General features: G+C 27.5%; 3 protein-coding genes across 4 annotated transcripts; 1 reads left to right on the top strand and 2 right to left on the bottom strand.

The window, feature by feature from the left end:
- Positions 1-178: 178 nt before the first annotated feature.
- On the bottom strand, positions 179-1962 carry LOC122573164 (MICOS complex subunit Mic10-like). The gene is made up of 3 exons (XM_043739205.1): positions 1517-1962; positions 1379-1426; positions 179-456 (listed from the first exon to the last, which is right to left on the bottom strand). Exons 1-3 carry the CDS (start codon positions 1587-1589, stop codon positions 299-301), a joined length of 279 nt encoding a protein of 92 aa, XP_043595140.1. The 5' UTR covers positions 1590-1962; the 3' UTR covers positions 179-298.
- A 391-nt stretch (positions 1963-2353) lies between these two features.
- LOC122572432 (dnaJ homolog subfamily C member 16) lies at positions 2354-9189 on the top strand. The gene is made up of 12 exons (XM_043737380.1): positions 2354-3032; positions 3616-3682; positions 3755-3951; positions 4305-4585; positions 4660-4850; positions 4924-5258; positions 5676-5979; positions 6073-6221; positions 6420-6644; positions 6718-6931; positions 7118-7225; positions 7401-9189. The coding sequence occupies exons 1-12, from the start codon at positions 2779-2781 to the stop codon at positions 7524-7526; spliced, it is 2451 nt and encodes an 816-aa protein (XP_043593315.1). The 5' UTR covers positions 2354-2778; the 3' UTR covers positions 7527-9189.
- A 1035-nt stretch (positions 9190-10224) lies between these two features.
- LOC122572431 (sorting nexin-25) lies at positions 10225-15626 on the bottom strand. 2 transcript variants are annotated; one of them, XM_043737378.1, is made up of 11 exons: positions 15199-15626; positions 14174-14484; positions 13848-14017; positions 13360-13754; positions 12871-13294; positions 12485-12789; positions 12141-12398; positions 11935-12068; positions 11219-11458; positions 10543-10825; positions 10225-10469 (listed from the first exon to the last, which is right to left on the bottom strand). In XM_043737378.1, exons 1-11 carry the CDS (start codon positions 15418-15420, stop codon positions 10413-10415), a joined length of 2799 nt encoding a protein of 932 aa, XP_043593313.1. In that variant the 5' UTR covers positions 15421-15626; the 3' UTR covers positions 10225-10412. The 2 variants fall into 2 exon arrangements, with proteins under 2 accessions (XP_043593313.1, XP_043593314.1); XM_043737379.1 differs by having other exon boundaries at positions 13360-13667.
- Between the last annotated feature and the right edge of the window lie 4362 nt (positions 15627-19988).

The raw sequence follows: 19988 nt of genomic DNA, 5'->3' as shown, positions 1-19988 counted from the left end.
ATAGTTCTAAAATGTTTCGATTTTTCTTTATAAAAATAATCGATATATAAAAAAACATTGAAAATACCGAATATACAAAATAAATATTTTATTTATAATCATTTGAATATTTATTTTTTAAATGCTAATGATAGTAAAGTAAATAATAAATATGTATATTTCACATTTTTAAATTATGTTAATTTAAAGCCATGAAAGAGTTTATTTTGTATGACACTATAATACAAGTTCAACTAGTTTATTGGTATATTGTATGTTGTCTGATAACAGCATAACAATTTTTTTCACAGGAAGCTTGCTAAGAACTTTTCTTCTCTTCAGCTGGTTTTTCTTTATTTGGCTTACTACATTCCCTGGATTTTTGTCGTCTTATTGTCGAATTCAAATCTTCTTGACAATTAGCATATGCCATACCTAATCCAAAGCCTCCGCCAGTTATAATAGGCCACTTTCTTCCTAAAAGAAGATTAATATTTATATTATTTTGTAATACATACATATTCATATATTTGTTAAAATATTAATAATAAATACATAATAATGATATATATGATTAAATCATGAGATTTTTCGATTATTGAATTGTTCAAAAATTTTGTAGTTTTCTTTTATTCTATTAAATAAAATTTTCAAACAAATACTGCTCTTAGTTGGACACTAAAGAGAATAAAGGAGAGACAACGAATATTCATTATTAAATTCAGCTATTCAGCTATTAAATAGTAGCTGAAATATTCATCTTTATCTGCCTCATTTACAGAGGTACAATATTGTTTCATTATTAGTTTGTCATTATAGATGTCATTAGTTCATTATAGATAAAAAATTAAATACCTCAGAAGCCTGTAAAAGCTATTTGAATTTTTTTAACTGAAAGCTTAGTGAATTTGAAATTTACCATAAAAAGCGGCAAATAATTTTTCAATAAAGATTTGTGACGTTGTAGATGGTAAAAAGTCTACTTCTAATTAAATCTTTCTTAATTTTCGTTACGAATTTTCTGAACAGCATAATATTAAACTGTCTAATTAATAAGATAACAGATATCTAATAATAATATCTTATTAAAATTTCAGATTGGAAATATCGTAGAACCTAACCTATATCATATATGTAACGAAACAACTTTCATTACCTAAAATTTGAAAGCGAGAGAAATATTTGTCTAAAAATGTAAAATTATATGAAATTGAACGTATAATATTATATTACTTGTATTTTTCAGTCAAAATTTGAAGTTAACTTCCAAAAGTTACGTACTCATTTGAACAAAGACAAATTAAATCTATTATGATATTAAATGCAAATTTTTATTAATATTAGAAAATATGTGAGGATTCTTTTGTTAAAAAAATGTATTAAGTGATTTAAAACTTACGTTTGAAAAAAAATAGGGAGAATACTCCTCCAAGTAGAATTCCTCCTCCTATGAAGATGTCGTTATTATTATAATAAATAAATTCGATCTTTTATTATTTTAATGTCCATCAGGAGTCGATTATTGAATTATAATTACCAAACTTAAATATAGCATCAGTAAAACACCGATCCCATTTTCGTCCGATTTCATCTTCAGCCCAAGTAGCCATTTTTCTATATTAAAGTAGATCTATAATATTAGATGTTATGTCACACGTCACAGTCTATGACCATCGAAAAATAGTAATGTTGAGACATCGATTTATTCGTAAAAATTAATATTATAGGGATTCAGTATTTCTTTTATATTTTTCTCAATAATACATATGAACGTGTAATATGATAGAAGACGACGAAACCAATATAATTAAGTAGTTCACATCTCGTTCAAACAACAGAGTATGTAGGAATATAAGGAATATGTATATGCTGTTATATTTTGATACAAGTCATGACAGAACATATTTCCTCATAATTGCACACATTCGCTAGATTTGAAATGTGTTTTCTTTGACGACAAGTAATCGATTTGTTCTATAAACTGGGTAATTTAATTGGAAACTGCCTGATCTATTTTTATAAATTTTTAAGAGAGAGAGAAAGTGGCGCCAACGGTGCTTTAGTTATTAGATTTAAAAATAAATCACTAGATAGTTTGATAATTTGTTATATTTTTTAGTAACAAAATATCACTAAATAAAGTGTCCATTATAAACATAATTTTATATGCAATAAAATAGCATAATAAGATTAATTAATAATTTATGTAACCAAAAATATATAATTATTTTTTTCTAATTTACTATTAATTCCTTTCAATGAGAACAAATAACACATAGAAATTGTAATTTTAATTTAAAATAAAAGTAAATTACAAGATACTAGAATGTGGGCATAATTTAGTAAAATAAATTTCTTCGTACTCTAATTTGTATGAGGAACAGTTTCTATCTAAGTAATATGTCTATCATCTAAATAATATAATAAAAATATTTCTTGAACTTTTGTTTTACTTCTTAAGATATAAGAGAAGATAAACATAGAAAAAGTGAAAATTGAAAATGTATTTTAACGCCATCTCGTAATCGATTCTATCCTATCCTACTAGAGCATTCTAAGCCTAAGATTTAGTGTCCACTGTATATTCCATTCCATTTGACAACATGGTTGTCGAGAAACATCACTATAAAATTGCAATGACAGAGTTTCCGGTGCAAAGATAAGAAAAAAATTCGTGATTTGAACATGTTCGTTAAATATTGCAAGACAAAGAAAGGATAGTTTTAATCGATGCAGACTCGATGTTAAGTGCTGTAAATCAACTAGATATACATTCATGTGAAAACTGCGTCACAAATAATGTTATCGATTAATTTTTTAAGAACCTCTGAGTCAGTAGCCAAACGATCAAATAATAGTAATAGGAAAGCGATTAATATAGAATTATTAATGAGGTTCTCATTTTTTATTGTGATTTTTATCGTAACAACCCACCTATTGTCGACGGTCAGCGCAAGTGAGTCATTGGGAAATCCGTATAAAATATTAGGTGTTCACAAACGTGCGACCTTACAAGAAATTAGAAAAGCGTACAAAAATCTTGTCAAAGAATGGTACGTATAGGATTCTCTATTATTTCATTATTATTTTATGAAGATTAATATTCACTCTTATTTTTTTATATTTTAGAAACCATTTGAATATACTGAAGGTGTTTGCTATTAACAAAAATAAGCTATTTTATATTTAGAATTATAGACTTCATTGACATTGTACTAAAGTATGCCAATTATTTAAGTATATCGTTCATTTGCTGAAACAATATAAAATAACTCAAAAATAAAAAATTCAGGGAAAACAAGATTGAATGTCTTGAATCGTTATAATTTTGTAAGAACATTGTATTAAAATCACAGATTGTTGTAATAAGCTGATCAATTTGTATAAAAATATTATAATATTTTCATCCAGTTTAATAAACTCACATTCATCCTTAAAACAACACAACTGTTTCTTATATATTAATGACTTAAAAACTGTAAATTTTGATTTATGTCATTATTGTAGCAAATGAATGATATCTGATCAAAAAGCAGAGATAAATAATTTCAAATGATTTCTTATTTCTGTACCTTGGATTACAGTGCGAATACAATGAATTGAATTTATTTTCCCAAATAAAATTTATTTCCTTAGGCATCCAGATAAAACCAATCACCCAGGTGCAGAAAACAAATTTGTGGAAATTACCAAAGCTTATGAGGTAAAATTAATACCAATAAAAAATATAATGTAATTTATCACCTCCTTTCACTAGAAATTTTCTTGTTTTTAGATTTTAACAGATCCAGAAAGAAGAAGGAAATTTGATAATCATGGAATTACAGAAGAAAGTATTTCTAGGCAACGAAGAGACAATAGTCACTTTAACAATGTTTTTGATCCATTGGAAGAACTATTTGCCAGAAACTTCAAATTTCATTATCAAAATCGAGACATTTCACTTTTCTATAAGATGAGCATCACATATCGGTTTGTATCATTCTGTTAAAAAGTATCTAATACATATATACGTGGGTTGTATTGTATTGTTTGGGAAGCAATAACAAAATTTAAAAAAATTTCATGGTAATAGAATTAAAATTTTATTAAGCATATTTTCATAATGACATTTTACCATTTATTAGAAGTATTCTTAGTAATTGCTGCATTTAATGTTCAGCTAGAAATATCTATTTCAATCCAATATTATATATTTTGCTATTTTATATGTTCTATAACCAGATTCCAATTTCAAAAACACTATGAACTTTCTGAGCAAATCAATACTATGTTTGTTTGTATTATTATATTATAAATATTTTAAATATGAATGATTTTTGCAGATCATTTGAAAATGTAATAGTACCAAAAACTTTACGTACACCTTATCTGATATTATTTTATTCGGACTGGTGTTTTGCATGTTTACAAGTAGAACCAACATGGCGACGTTTGATTGATGAGCTAGAACCACTGGGTCTTGGTTTAGCAACTGCACATGCTGAAAAAGAGTCTGCTTTAGCAAGGAAACTAGGAATTCATTCACTACCATGTCTTGTTGTTACAATAGATGGCCGTACAAGTGTATATAAAGAATCTCTTTTTAGTATCCAAAAGATTGTTGGTATGTATTATATAATGTACTTCATATTTCTACTTTGTAGCGTGATAGAATTAAATTGTTTATTTCTTTTACAGACTTCTTACGAAACAAATTTCCATATAAATTAATACCTAATATAAATAAAAATAATGTAGATAATTTCCTCTCAGGATGGATTGATAATCGAATTCGAGCTTTAATATTTGATAAGAAAGAATCTGTGAGATTACGATATCTATTCATTGCATTTTATTATAGAGACCGTGTTGCATTTGGTTTTGTTCAGGTACATTTTATTTTTACTTCACATATTGAATTATGTAATTTTTCAATTATTTTAATGACAATTTTCTTTGTAGACGGGAAAACTAGATACTGAACTTATTGTAATGAAATATAAAATTTCTGTGGATTTGGATACTTTATTGTTATTTAATGAAAATTCTGAGAAACCTATGGCATCTGTTAGTATGAAAGATATATCAAGTGACACAATGCACAATGTTATTTCAAATAATAAATTCCTTGCTCTACCAAGACTTTCAAATCAAGCAATGCTAGACTCAGTTTGTCCACCTGAGTGGTTAAGACCTCAAAAACGATTATGTGCAGTTTTAATATCACAACAAAATAGTCCTCTTCATGATTTAGCTAGGCATAAATTTAGACAAGCAGCTTTAGAATCATCTTACAGGTAACAATGCTTCAAATATATGTGAATTTTAAAATATTTCATTCTTATTACAGGTTAAATTGCATTTATTATGTAATGATTTTACTATTTTCTATCATGAATGATTTGATTAATATTTTTTTATTATGGTTTATTATGACTTATAACTCACCAATATTTACTCATTTAATATGCACATAATGCGTTATGTGATTTAACTACTTCAATAAATTTGAAATTATAGATATTTATATTACTCAATTTATACAAAATTACTAGAGAAGAAAGTTTTGAATTAAACTTTCAAATGTATTAACTAATAAACAATAAATTATAGAGTTATACACACAATTTTTTCTGAAACAATTTTAATATACTATTTTTATTATTATAGATTATTATTATAGATTATTTTATTTTACAATGTTTAATTTACAGTACTGAAAGGGTACGATATACGTACGTATTTAAGGATACACAACCAGAATTTGTATCAGCATTATCAACAGGAGAAGGTAGTCCTTTAGAGCCTTTATTACATATTGTCATTATTTGGAGAAGGGACGCGAATCATTTGAAATATGAATGGTTACCTACTGGTTGGATTGAAGCTGCTCAAGATGAAACTCAGTGGAATGAAACACGTCGCAACTTAGAACAAACCATACAAAGATTATTACGTGCATCGGAAGCTTTACCATATGCCGCAGTTGTAGGAGAACTAGCAGATGAACATGCACAGGTATGCATTCTAGTTTTTGCTCAAAAGAGACTAAGATTAACTTCCTATCTTACATCACAATTTAAAATTAATTTTAAATGTAATTTTGTACAGGGTACTGTAGACAAACTTATTGGAAAAGCATTATTAGCCGTAGATTATATTTCTGATAGTCTTACTAAGGAGCAAATATTGCCTTTAGTATCAGTAATTGCTACTTTAATGTTAATTGGTGCTGCGGGGTATGGAATGTCATATCTAGCGTAAGTAACATCATGTTAAAATGATGTTTTACTTAGTTTAGAAGATTCAAAATTTCAATTTTTTATATTTTAACATCATTCTCATTTTATATTTAATTTATATAAATTCCGTTTTGAGTTTTTATATTAGTTTGGATTCTTTAAAATAATATTGAAAATCAAATCCATTTGATTATATTGGTTTTTAAAATCATACAGAAAATTAGAGGAAGCAAGTATTCAAGCTGAACGTGCTCAATGTAAGGATAATAATAAACCAACGCCGTCACAGCCACAATTGCGATTACACGAATTGCGGGCAGAGAAATACAATGGTTTAGTTCGACTATTAAAACCAGGTTGTAGAACCATTATATTATTAGTCGACGTTCAAAGTAGACTAAAATTATTACCAGCTTTTCATAAAGCTGTGTGGCCTTATAGGTAAATTCAACATATTAATAAAAATATATTATAATTGTAATATAAAAATAAAAAGTAATTGGTATTATTACAGGAAAAATAAAACTCTTATGTTTGGACATTTGTCTCTCGAAAGAGGGTTAGAGTGGTATAAAAAACTGTTATCTCTTACCTTGCCGGAACAAAAAGAACTGAACATAAATGCCAAGAATTGTGTTGGTACTGTATTGTCTCTAAATGGGCATCGTAAATATTTTTGTATGTACCATGCCAAACATCCAGAATGTACTAAAGGCAAAGGTTCTAAGGTATATATGTTTTATATATGTATATATAACTATTGGGTTGACAACTAAGTGGTTGCGGATTTTGTTATTAGGTGGTAATAACAAAATCACCCAAGTTGAAAACCCAATATTTTAAATCATGTATTTATTAAATAATAGTGCAAAGATGATAATTTTTATATACATGTATGATATTTTCATGTATAGAGAATAGAACGAATGACAAAGCAGTTAACTCGAAGAACAGATGATGCAGAAGCTGGCGCATTTATAGGTTTTAATAGTTCCAATGAATCTGATGCTTCTGAAGAAGAGGTATGCTTTTTATATCTCACATTTCCTATTGTTGAGTTGCGATAATTAATATAATACAGTAATATTTAAAAATATATGATATTAAAATCAATTTCTCTTTCAAAAAATTCTTGTATTATTATTTATATTCTAGAAATTGAACTGTTCTTTGTATTTACAAACTTTTATATTACAGGGTGGAAATAATGTTTTATGCCAGGACAATCTTTTGGATGGTTTACCAATGTGGCTGGATAGGCTATTTGAAGGTTTAACACATCGTTATTATGTAAATTATTGGCCCGAGTTCACTGCCAAGTAAATGGAGATTGGTATACATTTTGGTAACGTGTATACTTCTTGCAATAGAAAAAGGGATCCAACTAGTCAACAATATCATGTGTCATTTAAAAGTCCTATACAATTTAAAGGGAAATACAGCCTTTAATTTCATGTAAAATTAAGACATATTCATTATATGTACATGAAGGTATTATTTATTAATTTACACGCGATTTCTGTAAAAAAAATTTTATAAATTGTTATAATAGTCGATAAAGTTCTTACAGATTCAGAATTACATTATTTTCATCAATTTTCATGAGTAATAAAAATTCTCGTCATTTTTAATAATATTTTTAAAGTAATTCTAGTCGATGCCATTAAAGACATAACAGTATTTATATTACATGTTTAAATACTAGATACTGTATATTTATATATATTTATAACATGCCAATAATTTGTTTCTTTTTTCCTTCAATATCAATGTTACGCTATGGTATATTGTTACTTTTATACCATTACGTTATAACAATTTCTACTTTCCATATAACATACAAGGTTTGATAAAAAATACTTGTATATCTTAAATGTTAGTTATAGAAGTTATTTTAATTTTATGTAGATTTCTTTGAAACAAACATTTTCATTTAATTATCCTGTTTACATAATTTTCAATTGGGACATCTGTTTATTAATATGTAACAAAATGTTTATGGAATTTATTTTTGGATCTCTTCGACCTCATTAAATTGGGAAACATGTACTTAATAAGTGCTTTAGTTTTTATATTTTTGATATATTGATATACATTGATATATTGATTACAAATGAATTTTAAAAAACTTTGTTCATATTAATGACAAATTTTACGACAATTAATATTTTAATTTTTATGCTTTTAATAAGTTTTAATGTTCTTGGTATATTAATGACAGATAAATCTGAAAATATTTTGCATTGTATCATTATGTACAATGTCTTTCCCAAATGAAAAATCAAATGTCATTATAATATTACATATATTCATATTATATTGCAAAGTTTAGAATGCTGTGTACATTTTCATATAAATTTTTTCATTTTTATTATATATATTGTTATGCAAATGTTATTTATAATAGGATTTTAAGATATATTCATTTATGTTCATAGAGCCACTTTTTTATCAGACTTTGTATTTATAATGTTAATATTTAAGAATATATCTTTGTTTCTTCTGTGAATAAATATTTATATTATATATTTTTTTATCCATGTATTTTAATTTGTCTATGAAGATTGATAACCAAAATATGCATATATTCATCAATTCATTAATGTAAGTTTTGGTTAAAAATTTATGGTAGTAATAAAGATAAATAATTACATGCTTTATAAACAATTTATAGTTCATGGAAAGAGAATGATTAATATTCTCATATAGAACAATAATATCAATTAATATAAAAACTAGTCCCTTTTCCAGCTACATTTAAGTAATCTATATCTTTAGATTATATTTTTAATAATTACACAAATCACTGCATTCTCCATTTGAATGTTAAGTCATCACATAAGTAATGTCATTTTTGTACTTAGGAAATTAAAAAGCAATAGCTCATTTTTCTTTTTCTTTTGATTTTTTCAATTTATGGTATATTTTGTTGTATATGAATTTACATTTCACTTGCTTATTTTATAAATTATTTTTCCTTTTGTTAAAAATTAGCTGTATTTATTTCAATTATAGTTATCTTTTTATTAACTGTACAATTTTATATTTAAGATATTATCCAATTAAGATTTACATTAAAATATGCAAATCTAAAAAATTGCAGAAAATTACTGTTTAATTTCCTAATTTTTGTATCTCAAGATTTGTTGTCTCAAGATTGTTTATTGAATTGTTGATCATAAAATTATATTAATCTAAGTGAATTATTGAAATTAACTACTCCTTTTATGCGAAAATTATTTCTAATGATAATTCAGCTAATAAAGGATAGCAAATTTTAATTCTTTTAATATTTGTTTTTTACTTTCTTTCCTTTCTTGTTTTTTTTTTTATTATTATTTGAATTTGAGAAAAATTGATCATATTTGAGATTTTGAATTGTACATATTATTGAAGTATATATTTTTTGTGGAGCTAGTTAAATTACTATATATTTCCGTAAAATATATCAATGTGTTTAAAAGAATCTCAAATGGCAAATATTGAAATGGCATGACTTATGAAATGACTTTATTATAAAAGAATCAATTTACGTTTAAGATATACATGGATCGTGTTTCATGAAATTATGCTCGAAATTTTTTAATGCATGAAAGAAAATTATATATAAAAAATTGTTTACATTGTGTATACATTCTATAAAGATATTTAAAATATGCTGAAATAAAGATATATGAATAAATATGTATATTATATTGATTTGTAAAGTATAATCAATCTGTTTTGCAATAGCCACTATTCAAAACCCTATATAAATATTTATATATTTCACTACCAATTTGTACAGTGTATTAATATTTTATAAATTTTATATCATCAGAATTAATCATTTGAACAAACAAAATGTTGAGATTTTGATAAATCATATTGAAGACCATTGCAAATAATGAGCTTCATCTTATACAGATGTAATGTTTTACAGATTATAATTATTAAAAAATAATTTATATTATTTCTATGTGATATAAATCTTTTTTGTGATACTATTTAATTTCAAGATAAAGTTCAAAACTTCAAAGCATTTTTTCTTACTATAAAGATTTTTAATACTTTATTGACGCTTACATATACCGTATCACTTCATACAAATAAAATACTTATTCGACTTAAATAAAACGTATACGTAATGTACATAATTCTTCTTTGTATAACGATGTAAAATACAATAATTAGTTAAATAATATAAAAAAAAATAATTTTAAGTAAAATTTATTGTTTTCGTTTAAATTCCGGAAATACTTCGTACATCAGAACTTCAAAGATATCCTGTAAGTAGAAAAAGTGAATAGAATATAATTAACATGACATAGTTCGTCTTTTTTACTTGAGAATAACTTACATAAAATAATTGTTTATTTAAATTCACATTCTGTAAAGAATCAAATATTTTTATTGCACCACGTTGTGCACTTTGTGCTCCTACTAAATTTGTTAAGACATCAGGAATGTTATTTAAGAACTGTCTTCGTGCTTCGCCTCTCGTTTTTAGTTTTTCTTCGTCTGTACGAAAATTTGCTTCAAAAACTAAATGACCATTTGGCCACCATGATTTCGTAAACAATTGTATATAGTAATGAAGCATTGGCTCTGAGAACACCCATGCAATAGTATCTCTGATTTGCCTGATAATTATATTTATTATATTATACTTTATGCCTTAATTATAAAAGGAATATTTTTTAATTTTACTTGGTGCACACTGAATGCAAGGGATACTGATATTTTATTTCAACCTTAAAATGTTGATCAAAGGGCAATTCTAATAACAACACTACCTTCTGACCTAATAATGTATCACAATAACCATTTTAATCAAGGATAGATTTAAATATAAAATTTGAATTTGATTAAGGTATGACAAGAATCATTAAAGGAAAATAAATAAAATTTGGTTGTGTTGTAGCCTGATGAAATTTTTGAAGCGAAGAAAATTCTTTCATCTATAAATTTAATTAGCTCTGTAATGTATTACCCTTTTGTTCAATGTGTGTTTACGTTTAAAACTAAAAACAAACCTGTTTATAGTTCGGCCATAGGTAATTTGAACGAAGGTAATTAATGACCGTCGAAGCCATCGAAATACTCCTCGTAGATCGAAAATTTCACCTAAAAGTGTATAAAGAGGTTCTGCTATTGCGTCTTTATTAACATTAAAAATTCCATCCGTGGCTGATCGACCACTATCTGTATCATCTAATAGCAATGAATAATCTTCTTCCTCTTCCTTATCACGCAATTCACTGTTGTTGTTAGATCTAAAACAAGTTGTAATTTAAAGAAATTAAATTTTTATAACAAATATACAGTTATTATCAAATGAATTTCGAACTAAAGGAATGCAAGTGATATTTCTCAAATTTTTTACTTAAAAAAAGAAATAGTTAGGTAAATCGTTAAATGTAATGTTGTGAACAATTTAACGTTGTATAAATCCAACGTTGTATAATCCAACATTGTATAAAAGTATCTAGACTACTAAATAAATAATATTATTTCCCATATATTCAATAACTCATAGATAACTCATATTCAATAAGCTAAAAGATGAAATTTGTTGGAAATTTGTGCATATGATCCTGATGTTAAGAATGAAATATAACGTAATTTTTATAGAGGCTTCATGTGGAATTTTTGTAACACATTTGAATTTTAAACTCGATTTCCTTTATATCAGGAAAATGTCACTTGCATCCATTTGGTTTTCGGCGTCTCAAATAATATAGCTACCTACGTTTTAAATAACGTCGATAAAGAGAATCGAGATTTTTTAGGAGAAGGAGGAGCATATTTCAAATGTTCTGAACTTGGACTTAGGAATGTATATAAAGCCTCGCTCTGATTCAATTTTTCATCTTCTAAAACAAACTAAGAACGTTAACAGTTAAGATGATTATCTAAACAATGCTTTACTACATTAATAACATTTAAGAAATTTACATTTAAATATTTTTGTATTTGCATTTTAGCTTTGTCCAAAGTATTTTTATCAGACTTTCCAAAAAACTTTAAAGGTTGCGAAGGTAAATCTAAATTTTTCACATTAGAACACAATTGGCGAAGTTTTCTGTGAAGATCTTGAAAATCTTGTAATTTTCTTAGTACGACCCAACCACTATATATACTTTCAGTGTTGTCCTCACCTTCTGTCATATGGACAACTAAAACAAACTGTGGAGATTCTCCATTATCCGGTACCTGTTTAACAATTATTTTTTCAGTTAAAACTGAATAACGAAAAACATTTTCTATTTAGATTATAACAGCTTGAATTTTGCTTTTACTTCTGCACTTTGCACTTCTGCTCTCCAATGACCCAAATGTTCTGCCCACATTTCTGTATGAGTTAAATGTGCTTCTAATTGCTTTTTCTCACTTTGTAACCATTCAACTTCTTTGGCCAAAAAATTTAGAACCTTACTTTCTGGTTTTAACGAAGATTTTAATGCTTGTAAAGCTTGCATTTTATTATTTAATTTTTCTTGTAATTGGTCCAATTTACTGCGAGCATAGTTTGAATGTTCTCCAACGAATAAAGATATATTTTCTGATAATGTTCCATTTCCCATATGTCGGTCCTCCACTAAGTCTAAAAATTACTTTTACATTAATGATGACTGATTTGATTTTTAATATAATTACATTTTTATAATGAAATTTTTACACTAACCATCTACTCTTTCATTAAGTAATGCTTCTTGCATATTTTTATATTGATCACTAACCATAAAAGAAGGATAATACTTTTCTTCCAAAATTTTAACAACATTATCTTGAACTTCGTAAAATACATTTGGTCCTATATCACCTAACAAAAAGCTTTCCATTTTCTTACGAATAGCTCTGTCAACTTTTATTTCAGCAGTTGGAGATGTTATATAAGTGTAAAAGATTTCAGCTCCCAATTGATGCCAATTAGATTTATCTGCATTGCGTAATTCTTGTACAGCTGCCCAATACCCAATCAAATCCTGACTGGCAACTTGTTCGAGAAATTGAGAAAGGTATCGTCTACCTATCACATTGTCTAAAATATATTGCAATGGCAAAATTCTTTCTTCTGTAACCATTGCTGCGTCAGTAACATCACTAGCCTATAAAATATTATCCTTAAATATAATTGTTATTATTGTTTATTAAACAAAAGTGATTTTATAACCTGAACAGGATATCCATTCCATCCTAATGATTGCATGTGACATTCACATGTATTTTTAGCATATGTTAGTTGACTGATGTACCTCGTCAATTTTCGAGCTTGAATGGCATCAGACTTTCCAAATGCATTAGTATCTGGATCTAAACCTTGCGCTCTTTTAATATTTTGTATTGTTGTAGCTTGCATAATTTCAGTAACAATATTATATCTGATATGCTTTAAAACCTCTAGATCTTTAGAGCTTTTAATCATACGAATGAAGTCCTCAAATGATTCAGCATACTCATAAGTTTTTCTATGCATTGCTTCTGCAAGTTGTTGTTGATCAATATATGATAAAATTTTCTGATTGATATAGTCTGGATTTGTTATTAAATCTATTGCTGGTTTTAGTACTGAAGGAATAAGGAAGATAAAATGTCATAAAATGTAGATCAAATATATATTATGTATATGTCCATAATTAAATAATGGTTCCATACACTTACTTTTGCATGTAAGAATTTCTCTCAATAAATATTTCATTGGAGCAAGAGAATAACAAGGTGGCAACAAGAATAAGATATACAATTCACTGACCTTCTTCAAATAGTCTAGTTCAGCTGTAGGTGACATTAAGTGTGTAGATAAAATAAATACTGGATCTTCACCTTGTGTTCTATATAAAATACAAAAATTTTTTTAAAAAGAATTATTTAACAAAGCGGAATTTCTATATAATAAATATATAAGATTAAAAAAAAATATATATAAGATTTAAAAAATTGATATAATAAATAATATATAATAATTTAAAAAATATAATTAAACTCACGAAGCTGTTTGAGCAAGTCTAATTTTTTCAAAATGGAATGTTATTTTATTTACTATACTACAAACAACTAGTTTTGTATGATCCACTTTTGATAAACGATCATGAAGAGTTTGAATTGCACCCCATATGTCTTGCTTCATATTGTCAATTATTTGTTCAGAATTAAAAGCTAATTCGTTTAGCCAAAGACCAACAAAGTCTTGAAAAATTAAGTCCAATAAATTCTGCAAAGCTCCATCCACCATACGAGTAAAAACCAATGGATATCTGACATGTTTCTTAGTATTTTCAGTTTTAGCTACGTACCCCTTCTGAAATAATCAATAATTTTTTAAATAATTAATATATTTACAATGTATTTATATACATATTTAAGTTAATAATGTTTAAATAATATTTTAAAATTCAATTAAAAAATTGATGAACATTGAAGTAAAAATAATCAGATATTTTTAAATATATCTATACGTATATTTGTATAAATATAAGTCTTAGTATAATAAAAAATGTTTTCATAATACAATATACATAGATAAAAAAATACAAAACTTTACAAAATAAGAAAACTATTTTGATAGAATAATGTCATAAAATATGGAATATGAACTCTAATAATATCTATTACACAAAATATAGACTAGTTGTCATAAGCCTCTGACTGAAGTAAAACATATACATAAAAAGATTAAAGCTATACAAAATCTGCAAACTATAAAATTACAAAATGATAATGAAAATGAAATAACATTTTGACGAGAAACAAACATAGATAATATACAATTTTTTCTATTGTTTATTATCTTTATCAATAATTTCTTGATCTTTTGATATTGATATCAAAATTAATTTGACAAAGAAGTTTTATTTATATAGATTACATAGATTATTATACATAGATTATGAATGTTTTTCCTCTATCATTAAAAATTGAAATTTAACATTTTTTAATTATAAAAATGAAATATCATGTATGTTCAATAATTATCGTTATGAAAAATTTGATATTAATAATATAAATTAATCACCATCAACAGATTATGAAAAGCATCCATTTCTGCAATTGTTTTTGAAGTTGTTGCAGTAGTGTGATGTTTCAGAGAAAGAGCAATGTTGATGAATATGACAATCAAACATCCCAAGAAGAAGCAAGATATGGTTAGTAAACCAAAAAAGTAGCACCATAACAAATTATTCCAATAGAAAAGTGCGATTACAGCTGGAATATATAGAATGCCGGTCCATATCATCTTGAATTGTGATTGTGATCACGTGATGATGAATATTACGTATTTAATTTCATATTTGATAAAGTTGTTCGTATAAACTGTGAAAAAAAGCGAACCATGTCAACAATATAACCATCGCAAAATACAATACAGACAATGGTCGTATACACTGTGATAAAAAAAAATACAGATCAAATCACGCACTGGCGCAGGTGCAGGCGCTTGCTTATCCGTGTTCCAAAAGTTACTAGAAAGTTACCAAAATGTTGACAATTACATTATTTTGGAATGTTCCTTCTAAAATTTGTATAATTCTATTCGTAACGGTATTTAATATATCATCACATCTCTTCCCTTTGAAATATTTTAGTATAGTAGAATAAAATCTGTTTCATGTGAAAACGAAATTTAAAATGAATATTGTAAGTACATATGATTATTACCTTCCATAGGTCAAGTAGAAGTTTAATATTTAAAATTTTCTTTCTAAAATTGTATGAGTATATAGAACAATGGAATTTTAACGTTTTTATTCTATGCAATTCTTTAGTCATAATTAATATATCATTATATCTTATTTCTTTTGCCTTGAAATATATTAGCTTAATGCAATCTTTTTCTTTTATGCAGAAGCGAAATTTAAAGTGGATATTCACCACTTAATACATAATTCGTTATATATATATGGTAATATGTAACTCAATTTACATTTAATTACAAATTAAATTGAATTTATATTTAAGATAGAGAAAATGTTCTTAGGTAATATAACGATATATTGTTTTAATTTAAGAAGGAAAGAGAGAAATATATACTTCTAATAACAAAATTTTTTATTTTTATTATAACTAACATTTATGAAATATGTAGTAACATAATAAAATAGCACATGCTTTAAACAATGGTTTTTGATAAAAGTATAAAAAATTAACAAAAATTTTTGGTCAGTGATCGAGTTTTATCTATTTAACCATAAGTTATTTTTTCGTCATAAATAAGTTAGAACGACGCAGAAAAATGTTGTAATAAACCTAGTTTCGCGTACAATAACCTATTGCATATTGCGATTAGAAATAATGTCTACTACAAGATTAAATCATAATCTATAAAGCGTTATAGACGTTTATGCAATTCTGTAAATAAGACATATATTGAAAAATTACATTTCGTTGGATAAAGTGGTCTTTATTCCTAAAGAAATTATAATTTAGAAAATCTCAAATACATACTTCAAAGATTTTTGTAATATTACATAATTTTTAATTACTTAATATTAATTTCAATTTTTAAATCACATTAAAATGATTCTAATTTGGAATCACTTTTAAATCAGGGGTACATTTCGTTCACAATTTATTTTCGTGGATTTAAATTATATAAATTATATAATATAAAAAAAATAATTTTAATAGTTCCAATGAAGCAAATAATTCTTTATGATATTTTCATAGTATATTCGTATATTATACTTATATACTGTATTTTTAAGATATTTACCGTTATTAATTTATTACAAAAGTATAAATACAATAACAAGGTCTATATGAAGCAAAAAGGTGAATAAAACAGTAAAACCAAAATTGATATGAAAAATTCAAATTAAACATATCAATTAATACACTTTCATACGAAAAATTGCAGAGTTGGACAAAATTATAAAAAGGAAAATGGAGTTATCATAAAACAATAAATAGTAAATGCAAGAATACAAAGTTCGCAAGGATAGGTGGCTTGTCAGAATTCTCTACCTATCGCATTTAAATTCTCAATAACACATGCGTAAACATGAGGTCGGAAAAGTCTTCGTGCGGTATTTCCGCATGTCGTATTACGTTATACGTATTATATTACGTTATATTGTATTACGTTATACTATATTGTTGAGGTTATTAGATGTATAATGAGAGAGACGCGTGGATAAATTATAAGGTAGAAAAATATATTTGAAATACGGAAGTGAAAAGTACAAAAAATTGAAATAATAATATGAGCTGGTCCAGATCCGCACGCTAGCAGTGTTACTCTATAACTGAAAAACCCCGAAGCCAACGTCGCCTGTCGACTGTTTATGCCTTCTGCCTTCGTCGCAGTCTCTGGTGTCTATGCGCTGTCGATGGCTTCAGTGTTTTAGAAAGCTAAAAAGACCAGATGTAGAGTTTTCTTTAAAAAAGTGGTGACCTTCAACACCCTCCCTAAAACTCTACATCCTTACAAACAATTACCTTTTAATACCTTTTTTATTTTTCAAACCTAACTTCTGTCTTAGGTATTTAAATCTTGGCTTCGGCAACATGCTTTTGTACATATATCTGCCAGTTGCTCTTCGCTTGTTACATACTCTTTCTTTTCGGATCTCATCGCTTCGTTAAAATCCACCGGTAATTTCTCCGCTACGTACGTTACTGGCTTACCATAAAAATCGGTTCGTTTGATCTTACCTCTATCTCTCAATTGTCTCACATTCTCGCTAGTTACAGGTTGTTTTTCGTGTTCACTCTCTGCACTTTCATACGTACATGCTTTATCGCTCTGCGCACGCACATCTTCGCGTTCTACAATTTTCGGTAAACTTAAATTAACGAATTTCGCTGTTTCTAATTCGGGCTTAAATATCACGCCACGGCTCAATATTACATTTCTTACAGTCGGCCCGTACACATGATACTCTCGTCCGTCATCTAGATAATCTACCAAATATCCTTTGTTAGCCTTTTTGTCAAGCTTTCTTCTCTTTTCTGCAGGTATGTGTGCAAAGCACTCAGTACCGAAAACCCTAAACTTTTCTAAATCTGGCGGTTTCACGTACCACAGTTCATATGGTGTTTTATTTTCCTGTCTTGTCGGTCCGGTCTTGTTTATGACATGCACCGCTGTGTTCATCGCTTCGGCCCATAAGAACAACGATAGATTTGGTTTCGAATATAACATTGACCGACCTGCCTCTACTATTGTTCTATTTTCTCTTTCTGCGACACCATTCTGTTCAGGAGTGTATGGGACGTTAGTCGTGTGCCTAATTCCCTGACTTCTTAAAAATTCTTTGACCTCTTTATTTTTTAATTCTTTCCCTCCATCACTATGAATTTCTTTGATCTTACTGTTAAATTCATTTTCGACTTCTAGGCAAAAAGTTTTTATCTTTTCTATTACCTCTGACTTATGTCGTAGGAAGTAAATCTTCGTGAATTTTGAAAAATCGTCTATAAACATGAGAAAATAGATTTTCTTGCCTAATGATTCGACTTCCATAGGTCCACATACATCCGCATAAATAATTTCGCGAGGTTTAGTCGCACGCTTGATTTTCTCGTGAAAACTCGATCTATGGTGTTTCCCGTACGCGCAACCTTCACAGAAAAAGTTACTATCCTCTACAACTTTCATGTTCGAATTCTTTAAAAAATTCTTAACGTTTTTTTTATTGTTTGTTTTTTAATTTTACAATTTGTCCAGTGGGACATTAGGTAAAATGTTGTTGACATTTGCTGTTAACATGTGATTGAATAACATGTGGATGGTTACCCCCAGCGGGGTACCATCTTCGTGTTTTTTAGGTTATATCCTTTATGAGATCAGCTGGGTGTTTCCTTTTTAGTCTTCTTTCTATGCTTGTGTCGATCGTTTCCGTAGCCCATCCGGTTTGGGTGTGTTGTTATTCTTTCTCTGTACCTTTCCGCGCATCTGGTAATCTCCTCCTTGACCGTTGGTATTCCCAAGTCCTTCCGAATATCCTCGTTTCTAACGTACCATGGGGCGTTTACTATTGTTCTCAGAATTTTTGCTTGTAATGTTTCTATTTTGTTTATATGGCTCTTTGCTGCTGTCCCCCATATTGGTATTCCGTATGTCCAGATTGGTTTTATAATTGTTTTATATATTTTTAGTTTATTTTCTATGCTTAGTTTGGATTTTCGACTTGTTAGTCAATGCATTTGTCTCCTTCTTGTCTGTATTTTGTCTATTATTGATTTAATATGCTGTTTCCATGTGAGTTGTGTATCTATGTGGAATCCTAGGTATTTGACTTGTCTTGTTTGTGTTATGTGCGTGTCGTTCAGTAGGATGTTTGGTGGCGTCTGTTTTCGCAATGTGAATGTAATATGGTTGCATTTGTTGGGGTTTGCTTTTATTTGTTTAGCTTGCAGCCACTTTTCTATTTTTGTGATGTGTTCTTGTAGCAATGTGACTGCTGTTTCTGGGCTAGTGTGCCTGACTAGTACAGCTGTATCGTCCGCGAATGTCAGTATTTTGCTATTGGTAGTTGTTGGTATATTAGCCGTGTATAATGTGTATAGTATTGGTCCTAGGACAATTCCTTGCGGAACCCCAGCCTTGATGTCTTTAACTTCAGAGTATGTGTCCTTGATTTTTATTACGAAGGTTCTGCTACTTAAGTAGGATTTTATTAATTGGTATATTTGCTCCGGGAATTGTTTTCTGATTGTTTGTAGCAGACTTTCATGGTTTATTTTGTCAAATGCTTTCTCGATGTCCATAAAGAGGGCTGTACAGTATTGTTTGTTTTCTAATGCTAGTACTATTTCATTGATGAGCCTGTGCATTTGCTCTATCGTGGAGTGTTTGTTTCT

This window comes from Bombus pyrosoma, linkage group LG11 (genome assembly GCF_014825855.1).
Source record: "Bombus pyrosoma isolate SC7728 linkage group LG11, ASM1482585v1, whole genome shotgun sequence".
Classification (NCBI taxonomy): domain Eukaryota; kingdom Metazoa; phylum Arthropoda; class Insecta; order Hymenoptera; family Apidae; genus Bombus; species Bombus pyrosoma.
Note: the sequence above shows the minus strand (reverse complement) of the source record. Positions and strands in the feature narration are given on the sequence as shown.